Here is a 15,554-nt window from a genome sequence, read left to right on the forward strand (position 1 = left end):
CACTGGTTTTTCTTGAATGGTATTATTTTATTGTTGCATTTTTTGAATATAAATTTATAAATAATTATATACACGCATATATATATATATAAACAAATATTAAAATGAAAAAATAAGCAATCAACATATATCATGATGAAGTATATAACCCCACGAAATTAACACGCAGAAATAATTAAAACTATGTTATGAAAATAAGTTGCTGTGTGAATAAATGCAAAAAAAATAGCAAAAATAAATAAAACCTTAGGTTCGTAGAATTCAGTCTCGCAAATCATTATTGACTAAACTAAAAACTGTAAAAATTATTTTAAACAAAATATATTAAGGAGTTGTTTCTAACCATAGGGCGGACAAAATTACAACAAAATCAAGACGTAGATGACACACCAATCAAGAAAAAACGACATAGTCCAGATCCAAACAAATTAAATTTCGATCGTCATGCTCTACTTGAAGAAGTGTTAGGAATGGATGTTGGTAGTAAGGTATATCTTCATGTATCTGTTAACATTTGTGTTGAACACATTGCCATTTATATCATTGTCCAATTTTGAACAAAAAAATAACTTGTGTGACACATCGATTTATTTCCTCTTGCAGATAAATTACTCTGACTTGGCCCGAAAATATCATATACCTGGAACTACTGGAAATACAGTTGTTAAGGAATTTCTCGAAGATAACGGTGTTGATTTATCAAAATTTGCAAACAATTTTGTTAACCCATGCAAATATCGTCGAAAATATGAAAAGTTTCCAGGTGAGTACCTAAAAAAAAGAAGAATTGATATATAATGTACGCTTCCAACATTGTGTCTTGTCATCAAATCTGTATAATTTATAGCAAAAGATTCTTAAATTCTTTCAAGTGTTACAGTAGATTTCTGTGTGTAGAACAATGTTTACCTAAAACACATTGCATCTTCACAATACTTTTAGAAATATGTATTATACAAAAAGAGGATGTATATATCGTAGCGTTTGTACAATCAACTTAACATTCCTTGTTCAGAAAGAGAGATATTGAGAACATTTCATTTTTTACAGATGGAAGTGGAGTGTCGGTTCCTATGCCCCCTACATTTGAAAAAATAAAAGAGGAGATACTGAAGAAGATTGAATCTGGAGATATTCTATTAGGATCTTTGGTTGAGCCAAAAAAATATAAAAAAGCTGTGATAAAGAATGGAGTGATTTTCAATGAAGAATTCACAGTATCTGGTCGTTGTATACCACTGAGTGACATTCGCAGAAAGATTTTTGAAGAACATCAAAGTTTGGGGATTATGAGAAATCCAAAAGGTGCTTTGACAAGATACTTCATACTATGGTCTGATCATGCATCACTTTTGAGTGCTGGCCATTTACTATTGACTGTCAAAGTTGTTTACGATGACAAGTTATTTTATACAGATGAGGAAATGTATGCAAAAACAGGTATGTCATTTAGAAGTATTGTTATTGATCACCAAAATTCTAGATATCTAAAATCAAAAATATTTACTTTTTTTACTTTGATAGTAGACATTAAATGCCACTTAATAATGTTCGCTAAATTAAATTTTAGGAATTTGTCATGATGTTCAAGAACTTGTGGAGCGTCCATCCGTTTATATTATTGGTTTTGCCCAGGATAGCATTGCAGAGAAGCTTTCATATGTCGAAACCAGACTTAATGACATTAGAAAATTGTCTGACCCATTAATTGTCAATGATAAGAAAGTGGTTGATGTGATAAGGTTTTTTCATGGTATGTTGATGGAATTCAATCCACACAAGTTTAATCTGCATAATGCAACAATTTATTTAAAAAAGGATAACAGGAATTCATTTATATTTTAGGTGACCATCCTGAAATACAATACGAGAGTGGTAACTCTCATGGTGGAAACTTTCCCTGTCTTTGTGGATGCAAAAAATCAAGATTTACAGATATAGCCCATGTCTACAGTAACAAAATAGTGTCCTTGGAACAAAGAAGGAAGAAGGTACATAAATTTCAAAATAAGTTGTTCGTTATTTGTAATTTTGACAAAAAGTATAGAAAATTATTTATTCCAGGTAAATGAAACAAAATATGAATGACAAATTTATAGATTTCTATTACATAACATTAACTATTTTTAACTAACTATTTTTGATTATTTTAGGTAATATCAGGCCCAGCAGGACAACAACAAAAAGCTGTGTCTCCATTTCAACAACTCAATGTGGAGAAACTGGGTCTTGAAGTAAATTACAGAAACCTTGACCGTGACTTACCAGTTCATCAAAAGTTGCACAAAAAGGACCTTGAACAGCTACTAAAAAATCATTTGACAGGTTAGGGCTATTTTATTTTTGATAAACTAAAATAACTTTTGCAAATTTTGGCCTTTTTCGCAAAAGTTTTATATAAGTTGATGTTAGTTGATATTTGTCTGAAAATTTTTCTACAAATAAAGCAAAAGAAAATCAGATATGTTGAGGAAAATTGAAAAGCATAAAAACAATTCTGATTTTATTTTCAAAATTACACTCATTAAAATTTATAAATTCAGTCAACAATTTTTTTTAAAGGAATTATCCGTGTTCCAGCTCTTTGCTTTGGAAATGAACATAGTACAATGGAGTCCTTGAATCTTGCTAATTATGAAGTGATGCCGATTGAACCACTGCATGATTGTAAAGGACATATCAAGAATTTGTGGGATGTTTTGCATGAAGTGTTGACACCTCAAGAGAATAAAATTTTTCAACAGTCCCTAGATGCCACATATGGTTCGAAGGACAAGGTGAGAGGATCTGACTATCGGCTGTCATCAATAGTTGTTTACCAATCAATGCAAAGCACTTGCAGAAAGGAAATCAAAGAGTTGTTGTACACATTGATGGAGCTAGTTCGGTTATCATATCTTAAATCCCAAAAAAGGTCCCCACGAATTATTCTACGATTACATAATATTAGTTTCCAGCATGCCATGTTGTGCCAAGATCTGTTTGGGCATAATTTAAAGTCAATGTCTACACAAAAGCTTTATGGCATTTATTATCATGGCTTGACAACACATTTAGCAGAAGTATCGAGAATTATCTCACCAAGCTCCTTACACACAGAGAATGAAGAACAGCTATTCAGCAAAATTAATCAAATAAGTTTGAGAACATCAGCCAGATCCTTAGAATCCATACGTGATAATAGCATCATCCGTATTCAAGCTGAACAGAAATTTATTGCCAAAGAATGTTCTAGAAAATCAACTAACACATCTAAAATATCGAAATTTTCAGAGAGTGTACTTGGTAAGTCTAAAATATCTGTTTCTACTGGCTTTCTAATTCATGTTGGCATTCAGAAATTGCTGAGACGAATGTCCACATGAAAACAAAAGTTTTCAATTCACATTGGCAAATATTTAACTGTTATTTGTGTACTGCAGCATTTGGCCGCAAAACAAATATAAATTGCAAATGTCGAACACGAGTTTGCCAACGCAAAACAGGAAAATGTCATTTTACGTAGGCAATGTTCTGTCGTCATGGAATAAACTGAAACAGAAAGGCTGTTCTATGTGATAATTAAATATATTTTGAAGTGCTTGACTTAATAAAAAGTCTGGTTTGATATTCAAACATTAATCTTTCTAATTTTGTTTAAAATTTTAACATGTGATAAAAAGTGTATGATTGTCATTTTGTTTCGAAATAAACTTTTTTGAATTTTCAGATGAGAAAAGAAGTTGTTTTAACATTAACTTACCTCTACGGAAATATCAGGCACACTTGGAAAGAATTGCAGATTTTTTGCTCTATGGTAATGGTGTTTGGTGGCATAGAGAAAATGATATTATCATATTTCATGATGGAAAAGAGGATGATGATTTCAGAGTTGAAGGGCCTTTGATGACAAATTTCAAACAAGACAACCTGCAATCAGTAGCAAAAGATGTAGAAGCTTGTTGGAAGAAATGCGTTGATCGTGGTATTGAATTGCCAATCACAAAGATAAATACTTTCGACGAAAATGGAGATTTAATAGAATGCAAGGCACTTGAAGAAGTAAGTAATACGTCATTCTTGGCTTACTGTCTGTAGGATGGGTATATTAATAGCCCCCAACTCAAATTCCTCTGTATCAAGTCTATTTCTACACTTTCTTACCCAATTATCCTCCTTCATTCTTGCAAGTGTCCTAACCAACTTAATCTACTTATATCTGGACAACATCTATCTTTAATTCTACAGATACCTAGCCTGCTTCTTAGCTCATATGAACTCTTTCTTACTCTCAGACTGGCGTTACAAATCCAAAAGCAAACATAACAAGTAATATCAAACTGATGGCTGATGATGATAATGCAGAATATGATAATGCGTATATATCACATGATAATAATGAAGAGATAGAAATGGAGATAGATATCACATTAGAACAGCAACCTTCCTTATTGGATTTAGAAGTTGACCAAGCTGTTCATTTTGAGAAAGAAACATCAAACACAATTACATTGGAACAACAACCTTGCATAGCTGACTCAGTTACTAATCCTAAAAAAACTGCAGAAAATAGTAAGTTGGAAAAGATCTGTAGAGACAGACAGACGAAAGCTGACCAAAACCCAATTCTTGAATCAGGTGTATGCAAGAACATAATGTATGTTCTTGGCTATTCAGATAAATTGAAGGACTTCGACCGTCATCATATGTCATATAAGCTGACTAAAAGTGAACATTCAAGAAAAAAATGTAGAGCATTTATCATTCATTTTCGTGAAAAAGTGATGGCTGTTCAGCATGAAGCAGAAAAAGCTACGAAAGATTGGGAAAAAGACTTCATAGCAAAAAATTTTAAGATGCCGAATACAGAAGAGCTTAAATCAAATAAAATTTACATGGAGAAATATAAATTAAATTACCACGCCAAAAAAATTCTTGAACAATGGACAAATATTTAGTTTTTCAGCAAAAGGATCAATATGCGCTTTTAAATTTTAAGAAGCATATTTTTCAACAAATTAGCCAGAGCTAGCTAAAATAAAAACATTTGATATATATATATATACAAAACTTTTTTTCTGATACGTTTCGTATGGGAAATGTATTTTTATATTATTGTGGATCATCATTTTGCACAAACGAAAAAACAAGAACAACACGAGAAGGAAATTAATACCTTTAAAAAGATATCAAAGTATTTGTTGTTGCTTTGACGGGCTTAATACGCAATAATCTTGTATTGTGCAAAACTTAGAAGAAATAGCTAGCTAGCTAACAGTCTTAAAAAGGTCCATTTTTACAATCCATTATGTGGGTTATATATCTGCACCCTAAATCAAGAGAATACTAGCTAAACTGCTTTTCTAATTAAGCTACTCTTTCGTACAGAGGTAGGATTTGCACCCACAACTATTTAGCTAAGTAATCTGCAGTGATCTAAGAACTACATAAACAGTTTAATTTCTTGACTAACTGTTTTTATATTGTATATATCTATCTATGTATATATCTATGTATATAACAGCCAGAAAGGCTATGTATAGCTCTGACAGTTACAAAGTTTAGGTAAACACTTCCAGAAATATATAGCTAGCTTTTGCTATAGCTACTATATATATAATTTTGACAGGTAGCTATAGGCAAATAGAATATAGAAAATTTCAAATATATAGAATAAATAATATTACAAACCTTGTTTTTACTGCGTGATCACAAATACCTTAACAGCCAAATGTATGGTACAACCAACCATTTCTGTCAACACAAAAACACAAAAATGGCGGCACCTTCTTGTCTTCTTCACAAACTTGAAACGACAAAAAGCACGTCAGATAGCAAAACGCGGTAGACGATTATGATAAAACGCGGTATACCCGTGTTTTACCCGAAATAATTGGAGACTGTCCGTAAGTTGCCCGAGATATAATTATGTCCTTCAACCAATGTCCTTCAATCAAAGTGTCTCCATTAGTATAACAAAATAATTAGAAATATATTTAAGTCCTGCAACCAATGTATATTGCATACCCCGCAAACAATTTAGCCAATCCATTGTGCAAACTTCGGTAAAGGCACTATACGTTAAAGGCGAAGTTGTAGATGAAGACGGTGTTCTTTCTTAACTGATTAGAAGATCCGCTGCTGAATGATCCGACGATTGCTTACAATAATTTCACACACATTAATGATGTGACTCTCGGCTTTCATGTCCAATCGTAAAAATAGGACGGCGTGTTTCTCGTCACATAATAGGCAGTCTGTTCACATAAATTTGAATATATGGTAGTTTGTCCAGTGAAGATGGTCATTCAGTTTCTTTATTGCTGTCACAAGTCATATGTCATAGGGGAATTAGCTCATATGGTAGAGCGCTCGCTTCGCATCCGAGAAGTACCGGGATCGATACCTGGATTCTCCAACATTCTGTATTATTGCGTATAGTGGTCGATCATGTGCATATCGTCAATCAAAGTGTCTGCATTAGTATAATAAAACAATTAGAATTTTATATTTTTAGTCCTTTAACCAATGTATGTTGCATTCCGCGCAGACAATTTACCCAATCCATTTTGCAAAGATCGATAGAGGAACTATATGTTGAAGGCGAAGTTGCAGATAAAGATGATGTTCTTTCTTAAGTGATTCGATAATCCGCTGCTGAATAATCCGACGATTGCTCACAATAATTTCACTTACATTAATGATGGGATTCTCGACTTTCATGTCCAATCGCAAAAATAGGACCGCGTGTTTCTTGTCACATAATAGGCACTCTGTTCACGTAAATTTGAATATACGGTAGTTCGTCCAGTGAAGATTTTTATTCAACTTCTTTATTGCTGTCACAAGTCATATGTCATAGGGGAAATAACTCATATGGTAGAGCGCTCGCTTCGCATGCGAAAGGTACCGGGTTCGATGCCCAGATTCTCCAACATTCTGTATTATTGCGTATAGGGGTCGATCATGTGCATATCGTCAATCAAAGTGTCTGCATTGGTATAATAAAATAATTAGAAATATAATTATGTCCTTCAACCAATGTCCTTCAATCAATGTGTCTGCATTAGTATAATAAAATAATTAGAAATATATTTAAGTCCTTCAACCAATGTATATTGCATACCCCGCAAACAATTTAGCCAATCCATTGTGAAAATTTAGGTAAAGGCAACATACGGTAAAGGCGAAGTTGTAGATGAAGACGGTGTTCTTTCTTAGGTGATTCAATGATCCGCTGCTGAAAGATCCGACGATTGCTTACAATAATTTCACTTAAATTAAATATGTGATTCTCGACTTTCATGTCCAATCTTAAAAATAGGACCGCGTGTTTCTTGTCACATAGTAGGCAGTCTGTTCACGTAAATTTGAATATACGGTAGTTTGTCCGGTGAAGATTCTCATTCAATTTTCTTTTGCTGTCAAAAGTTATATGTCATAGGGGAATTAGCTCATATGGTAGAGCGCTCGCTTCGCGTGCGAGAAGTACCGCAATCGATGCCCGGATTCTCCAACATTCTGTATTATTGCGTATAGTGGTCGATCATGTGCATATCGTCAATCAAAGTGTCTGCATTAGTATAATAAAACAATTAGAATTTTATATTTTTAGTCCTTTAACCAATGTATGTTGCATTCCGCGCAGACAATTTACCCAATCCATTTTGCAAAGATCGATAGAGGAACTATATGTTGAAGGCGAAGTTGCAGATAAAGATGATGTTCTTTCTTAAGTGATTCGATAATCCGCTGCTGAATAATCCGACGATTGCTTACAATAATTTCACTTACGTTAATGTTGGGATTCTCGACTTTCATGTCCAATCGCAAAAATAGGACCGCGTGTTTCTTGTCACATAATAGGCACTCTGTTCACGTAAATTTGAATATACGGTAGTTCGTCCAGTGAAGATTTTTATTCAACTTCTTTATTGCTGTCACAAGTCATATGTCATAGGGGAAATAGCTCATATGGTAGAGCGCTCGCTTCGCATGCGAAAGGTACCGTGTTCGATGCCCAGATTCTCCAACATTCTGTATTATTGCGTATAGGTGTCGATCATGTGCATATCGTCAATCAAAGTGTCTGCATTGGTATAATAAAATAATTAGAAATATAATTATGTCCTTCAACCAATGTCCTTCAATCAAAATGTCACCATTAGTGTAACAAAATAATTAGAAATATATTTAAGTCCTGCAACCAATGTATATTGCATACCCCGCAAACAATTTAGCCAATCCATTGTGCAAACTTCGGTAAAGGCACTATACGTTAAAGGCGAAGTTGTAGATGAAGACGGTGTTCTTTCTTAACTGATTAGATGATCCGCTGCTGAATGATCCGAAGATTGCTTACAATAATTTCACTTAAATTAATGATGTGATTCTCGACTTTCCTATCAAATTGTAAAAATAGGACCGCGCGTTTCTTGTCACATAATAGGCAGTCTGCTCACGTAAATTTGAATATACGGTAGTTCGTCCGGTAAAGATTCTCATTCAATTTCCTTTTGCTGTCAAAAGTCATATGTCATAGCGGAATTAGCTCTTATGGTAGAGCGCTCGCTTCGCATGCGAGAAGTACCGGATCGATGCCCGGATTCTCCAACATTCTGTATTATTGCGTATAGTGATCGATCATGTGCATATCGTCAATCAAAGTGTCTGCATTAGAATAATAAAGAAGTGATAAATATATTTAAGTCCTTCAATCAATGTATGTTGCATACCGCGCAGACAATTTACCCATTCCATTTTTCAAACATAGGTAGAGGCACTATATGTTAAAGGCGAAGTTTCAGAAAAAGACGGTGTTTTTTCTTAAGTGATTCAATGGTCCGCTGCTTAATGATCCGACGATTGCTTACAATCATTTCACTTAAATTATTGATGTCATTTTCGACTTTCATGTCCAATCGCAAAAATAGGACCGCGTGTTTCTTGTCACATAATAGGCACTCCGTTCACGTAAATTTGAATATACGGTAGTTCGTCCAGTGAAGATTTTCATTTAACTTCTTTATTGCTGTCACAAGTCATATGTCATAGGGGAAATAGCTCATATGGTAGAGCGCTCGCTTCGCATGCGAAAGGTACCGGGATCGATGCCCGGATTCTCCAACATTCTGTATTATTGCGTATAAATGTCGATCATGTGCATATCGTCATTCAAAGTGTTTGCATTAGTATAATGTAATAATTAGAAATATAGTTTTATATTCCTTCAACCAATGTATGTTGCATCCCGCGTAGACAATTTAGCCAATCCATTGTGCACACGTCGGTAAAGGCAACATACGGTAAAGGCGAAGTTGTAGATGAAGACGGTGTTCTTTCTTAAGTGATTTGATGATCCGCTGCTGAATGATCCGACGATTGCTTACAATAATTTCACTTACATTAATGATCGGATTCTCAACTTTCGCAACCAAACGTAAGAATAGGACCGCGTGTTTCTTGTCACATAACAGCCAGTCTGTTAAAGTAAACTTGAATATACGGTAGTACGTCCAGTAAAGATTCTCATTCAATTTCCTTATTGCTGTCACAAGTCATATGTCATAGGGGAATTAGCTCATATTGTAGAGCGCTCGTTTCGCATCCGAGAAGTACCGGGATCGATGCCCGGATTCTCCAACATTCTGTATTATTGCGTATAGTGGTCGATCATGTGCCAACAATAAATATATTTAAGTCCTTCAACCAATGTATGTTGCATACCGCGCAGACAATTTACCCAATAAATTTTTGCAAACGTCGGTAAAGGTACTATGTGTTGAAGGCGAAGTTTCAGATAAAGACGGTGTTCTTTCTTAAGTAATTCGATGATCCGCTGCTGATAGATCCGACGATTGCTTACAATAATGTGTTTTTTGTCACATAATAGGCAGTCTGCTCACGTAAATGTGATTATACGGTAGTTCGTCCAGTGAAGATTTTCATTCAGTTTCCTTATTGCTGTCACAAGTCATGTGTCATACGGGAATTAGCTCATATAGTAGAGCGCTCGCTTCGCATGCGAGAGGTACCGCGATCGATGTTCGGATTCTCCAACATTCTGTATTATTGCATATAGTGGTTGATAATGTGCATATCGTCAATCAAAACGTCTGCAATAGTATAATAAAATAATTATAAATATAATTAGTCCTTCAACCAATGTATGTTGCATACCGCGCAGACAATTTACCCAATCCTATTTGCAAACATCGGTAAGGGCACTATATGTTACAGGCGAAGTTGCAGATAAGGACGCTGTTCTTTCTAAAGTGATTCGATGATCTGCTGCTGAATGATCCGACGATTGCTTACAATCATTTCACTTACATTAATAATGGGATTCTCAACTTTGGCAACCAAACGTAAGAATAGGACCGCGTGCTTCTTGTCACATAACAGCCAGTCTGTTAAAGTAAACTTGAATATACGGTAGTTCGTCCAGTAAAGATTCTCATTCAATTTCCTTATTGCTGTCACAAGTCAAATGTCATAGGGGAATTAGCTCATATTGTAGAGCGCTCGCTTCGCATGCGAGAGGTACCGGGATCGATGCCCGGATTCTCCAACATTCTGTATTAATCCGTATAGTGTTTGATCATGTGCATATCGTCAATCAATGTGTCTGCATTAGTATAATGTTATAATTAGAAATATATTTTTATATTCCTTCCACCAATGTATGTGGCATACCGCGCAGACAATTTAGCCAATCCATTGTGCGCACGTCGGTTAAGGCAACATACGGTAAAGGCGAAGTTGTAGATGAAGACGGTGTTCTTTCTTAAGTGATTCGATGATCCGCTGCTGAATGATCCGATGATTGCTTACAATAATTTCACTTAAAATAATGCTGTGATTGTCGACTTTCATAACCAAACGTAAGAATAGGACTGCGTGTTTCTTGTCACATAATAGGCAGTCTGTTCACGTAGAATTTGAATATACGGCAGTTCATCCAGTGAAGATTATCAGTCAAAAACCTTACTGCTGTCACAAGTCATATGTCATAAGGGAATTAGTTCCTATGGTAGAGCGCTTGCTTCGCATGCGAGAGGTACCGGGATCGATGTCCGGATTCTCCAACATTCTGTATTATTGCGTATAGTGGTCAATCATGTGCATATTGTCAATCAAAGTGTCTGCAATAGTGTAATAAAGTAATTATAAATATAATTAAGTCCTTCAACCAATGTATGTTGCATACCGCGCAGACAATTTACTCAATCCATTTTGCAAACATCGGTAAAGGCACTATATGTTACAGGCGAAGTTGCAGATAAGAACGCTGTTCTTTCTTAAGTGATTCGATGATCTGCTGCTGAATAATCCTAAGATTGCTTACAATAATGTGTTTCTTGTCACATAACACCCAGTCTGTTAAAGTAAACTTGAATATACAGTAGTTCGTCCAGTAAAGATTCTCATTCAATTTCCTTATTGCTGTCAAAAGTCATATGTCATAGGGGAATTAGCTCTTATTGTAGAGCGCTCGCTTCGCATGCGAGAGGTATCGGGATCGATTCCCGGATTCTCCAACACTCGGTAATATTGCGTATGGTGTTTGATCATGTGCATATTGTCAATCAAAGTGTCTGCATTAGCATAATATAATAATTAGAAATATTGTTTTATATTCCTTCAGCCAATGTATGTTGCATACCGTGCAGACATATTAGCCAATCCATTGTACATACGTCGGTAAAGGCAACATATGGTATAGTCGAATTTGTATATGAAGACGGTGTTCTTTCTTAAGTGATTCGTTGATCCATTGCTGAATGATCCGACGATTGCTTACAATAATTTCACTTAATTTATTGATGTGACTATCGACTTTCATGTCCAATCGTAAAAATAGGACCGGGTGTTTCTTGTAACATAATAGGCAGTCTGTTCACGTAAATTTCAATATACGGTAACTCGTGCAGTGAAGATTTTCATTCAATTTCTTTACTGCTGTCACAAGTCATATGTCATAGGGGAATTAAATCATATGGTAGAGCGCTCGCTTTGAATCCAAAAAGTACCGGAATCCATGCCCGGATTCTCCAACATTCTGTATTAGTGCGTATAGTGGTCGATCATGTACATATCGTCAATCAAAGTGTCTGCATTAGTATAATAAAATAATTAGAAATATATTTAAGTTCTTCAAATAATGTATATTTCATACCCCGCAAACAATTTAGCCTATCCATTGTGCACACGTCTTTAAAGGCACTATACGTTAAAGGCAAAGTTGTATATAAAGACGGTGTTCTTTCTTAAGTGATTCGACGATCCGTTGCTGAATGATCCGAAGATTGCTTACAATAATTTCACTTAAATTAATGATGTGATTCTCGACTTTCATGTCCAATCGTAAAAATAGGACCGTGTGTTTCTTGTCACATAATAGGCAGTCTGTTCACGTAAATTTGAATACACGGTTGTTCGTCCAGTGAAGATTCTCATTCAATTTCCTTACTGCTGTCACAAGTCATATGTGATAAGGGAATTAGCTCATATGGTAGAGCGCTCGCTTCGCATGCGAGAGGTACCGGGATCGATGCCCAGATTCTCCAATATTCTGTATCATGGCGTATAGTGGTCGATAAGGTGCATATCGTCAATCAAAGTGTCTGCAATAGTATAATAAAGCAATTATAAATATATTTAATTCCTTCAACCAATTTCCTTCAATCAAAGTGTCTCCATTAGTATAATAAAATAATTAGAAATATATTTTTTTAGTACTTCAACAAATGTGTGTTGCATACCGCGCAGACAGTTTAGCCAATCCATTGTGCAAACGTTGGTAAAGGCACTATACGTTAAAGTCAAAGTTGTAGATAAAGACGGTGTTCTTTCTTAAGTGATTCGACGATCCGTTGCTGAATGATCCGAAGATTGCTTACAATAATTTCACTTAAATTAATGATGTGATTCTCGACTTTCATGTCCAATCGTAAAAATAGGACCGCGTGTTTCTTGTCACATAATAGGCATTCTGTTCACGTAAATTTGAATATACGGTTGTTCGTCCAGTGAAGATTTTTATTCAACTTCTTTATTGCTGTCACAAGTCATATGTCATAGGGGAAATAGCTCATATGGTAGAGCGCTCGCTTCGCATGCGAAAGGTACCGTGTTCGATGCCCAGATTCTCCAACATTCTGTATTATTGCGTATAGGTGTCGATCATGTGCATATCGTCAATCAAAGTGTCTGCATTGGTATAATAAAATAATTAGAAATATAATTATGTCCTTCAACCAATGTCCTTCAATCAAAATGTCACCATTAGTGTAACAAAATAATTAGAAATATATTTAAGTCCTGCAACCAATGTATATTGCATACCCCGCAAACAATTTAGCCAATCCATTGTGCAAACTTCGGTAAAGGCACTATACGTTAAAGGCGAAGTTGTAGATGAAGACGGTGTTCTTTCTTAACTGATTAGATGATCCGCTGCTGAATGATCCGAAGATTGCTTACAATAATTTCACTTAAATTAATGATGTGATTCTCGACTTTCCTATCCAATTGTAAAAATAGGACCGCGCGTTTCTTGTCACATAATAGGCAGTCTGCTCACGTAAATTTGAATATACGGTAGTTCGTCCGGTAAAGATTCTCATTCAATTTCCTTTTGCTGTCAAAAGTCATATGTCATAGCGGAATTAGCTCTTATGGTAGAGCGCTCGCTTCGCATGCGAGAAGTACCGGATCGATGCCCGGATTCTCCAACATTCTGTATTATTGCGTATAGTGGTCGATCATGTGCATATCCTCAGTCAAAGTGTCTGCATTAGTATAATAAAATAATTAGAATTTTACATTTTTAGTCCTTTAACCAATGTATGTTGCATTCCGCGTAGACAATTTATCCAATCCATTTTGCAAAGATCGATAGAGCAACTATATGTTGAAGGCGAAGTTGCAGATAAAGATGATGTTCTTTCTTAAGTGAATCGATGATCTGCTGCTGAATAATCCGACGATTGCTTACAATAATTTCACACACATTAATGATGTGCCTCTCGGCTTTCATGTCCAATCGTAAAAATAGGACCGCGTGTTTCTCGTCACATAATAGGCAGTCTGTTCACATAAATTTGAATATACGGTAGTTTGTCCAGTGAAGATGGTCATTCAATTTCCTTATTGCTGTCTCAAGTCATATCTCATAGGGGAATTAGCTCATATGGTAGAGCCCTCGTTTCGCATACGAGAAGTACCGGAGTCGATGCCCGGATTCTCCAACATTCTGTATTTTTGCGTATAGTGATCGATCATGTGCATATCGTCAATCAAAGTGTCTGCATTAGAATAATAAAGAAGTGATAAATATATTTAAGTCCTTCAATCAATGTATGTTGCATACCGCGCAGACAATTTACCCATTCCATTTTTCAAACATAGGTAGAGGCACTATATGTTAAAGGCGAAGTTTCAGAAAAAGACGGTGTTTTTTCTTAAGTGATTCAATGGTCCGCTGCTGAATGATCCGACGATTGCTTACAATCATTTCACTTAAATTATTGATGTCATTTTCGACTTTCATGTCCAATCGCAAAAATAGGACCGCGTGTTTCTTGTCACATAATAGGCACTCCGTTCACGTAAATTTGAATATACGGTAGTTCGTCCAGTGAAGATTTTCATTCAGTTTCCTTATTGCTGCCACAAGTCATGTGTCATACGGGAATTAGCTCATATAGTAGAGCGCTCGCTTCGCATGCGAAAGGTACCGGGATCGATGCCCGGATTCTCCAACATTCTGTATTATTGCGTATAAATGTCGATCATGTGCATATCGTCATTCAAAGTGTTTGCATTAGTATAATGTAATAATTAGAAATATAGTTTTATATTCCTTCAACCAATGTATGTTGCATCCCGCGCAGACAATTTAGCCAATCCATTGTGCACACGTCGGTAAAGGCAACATACGGTAAAGGCGAAGTTGTAGATGAAGACGGTGTTCTTTCTTAAGTGATTTGATGATCCGCTGCTGAATGATCCGACGATTGCTTACAATAATTTCACTTAAATTAATGATCGGATTCTCAACTTTCGCAACCAAACGTAAGAATAGGACCGCGTGTTTCTTGTCACATAACAGCCAGTCTGTTAAAGTAAACTTGAATATACGGTAGTACGTCCAGTAAAGATTCTCATTCAATTTCCTTATTGCTGTCACAAGTCATGTGTCATAGGGGAATTAGCTCATATTGTAGAGCGCTCGTTTCGCATCCGAGAAGTACCGGGATCGATGCCCGGATTCTCCAACATTCTGTATTATTGCGTATAGTGGTCGATCATGTGCCAACAATAAATATATTTAAGTCCTTCAACCAATGTATGTTGCATACCGCGCAGACAATTTACCCAATAAATTTTTGCAAACGTCGGTAAAGGTACTATGTGTTGAAGGCGAAGTTTCAGATAAAGACGGTGTTCTTTCTTAAGTAATTCGATGATCCGCTGCTGATAGATCCGACGATTGCTTACAATAATGTGTTTTTTGTCACATAATAGGCAGTCTGCTCACGTAAATGTGATTATACGGTAGTTCGTCCAGT

At 35.6% G+C, this 15,554-nt stretch overlaps 1 protein-coding gene across 1 annotated transcript; it reads left to right on the forward strand.

Moving 5' to 3' along the window:
* The first annotated feature begins 894 nt into the window (after positions 1–894).
* On the forward strand, positions 895–5,801 carry LOC130625351 (uncharacterized). Its single transcript, XM_057440430.1, has 7 exons — positions 895–1,440; positions 1,571–1,753; positions 1,846–1,991; positions 2,154–2,325; positions 2,563–3,285; positions 3,710–4,041; positions 4,275–5,801. The coding sequence occupies exons 1-7, from the start codon at positions 1,074–1,076 to the stop codon at positions 4,935–4,937; spliced, it is 2,586 nt and encodes an 861-aa protein (XP_057296413.1). The 5' UTR covers positions 895–1,073; the 3' UTR covers positions 4,938–5,801.
* The last annotated feature ends 9,753 nt before the right edge of the window (positions 5,802–15,554 follow it).

Source organism: Hydractinia symbiolongicarpus, chromosome 14 (assembly GCF_029227915.1).
Source record: "Hydractinia symbiolongicarpus strain clone_291-10 chromosome 14, HSymV2.1, whole genome shotgun sequence".
Taxonomy (NCBI): domain Eukaryota; kingdom Metazoa; phylum Cnidaria; class Hydrozoa; order Anthoathecata; family Hydractiniidae; genus Hydractinia; species Hydractinia symbiolongicarpus.

Excerpts from the sequence above, each read along its gene's own strand:
- LOC130625351 (XM_057440430.1), top strand. The coding sequence starts at position 1,074 with ATGCCCCCTACATTTGAAAAAATAAAAGAGGAGATACTGAAGAAGATT. Across the intron at positions 1,992-2,153 it reads TGGAACAAAGAAGGAAGAAG|GTAATATCAGGCCCAGCAGG; the intron begins GTACATAAATTT and ends TGATTATTTTAG. Across the intron at positions 2,326-2,562 it reads ACTAAAAAATCATTTGACAG|GAATTATCCGTGTTCCAGCT; the intron begins GTTAGGGCTATT and ends TTTTTTTTAAAG.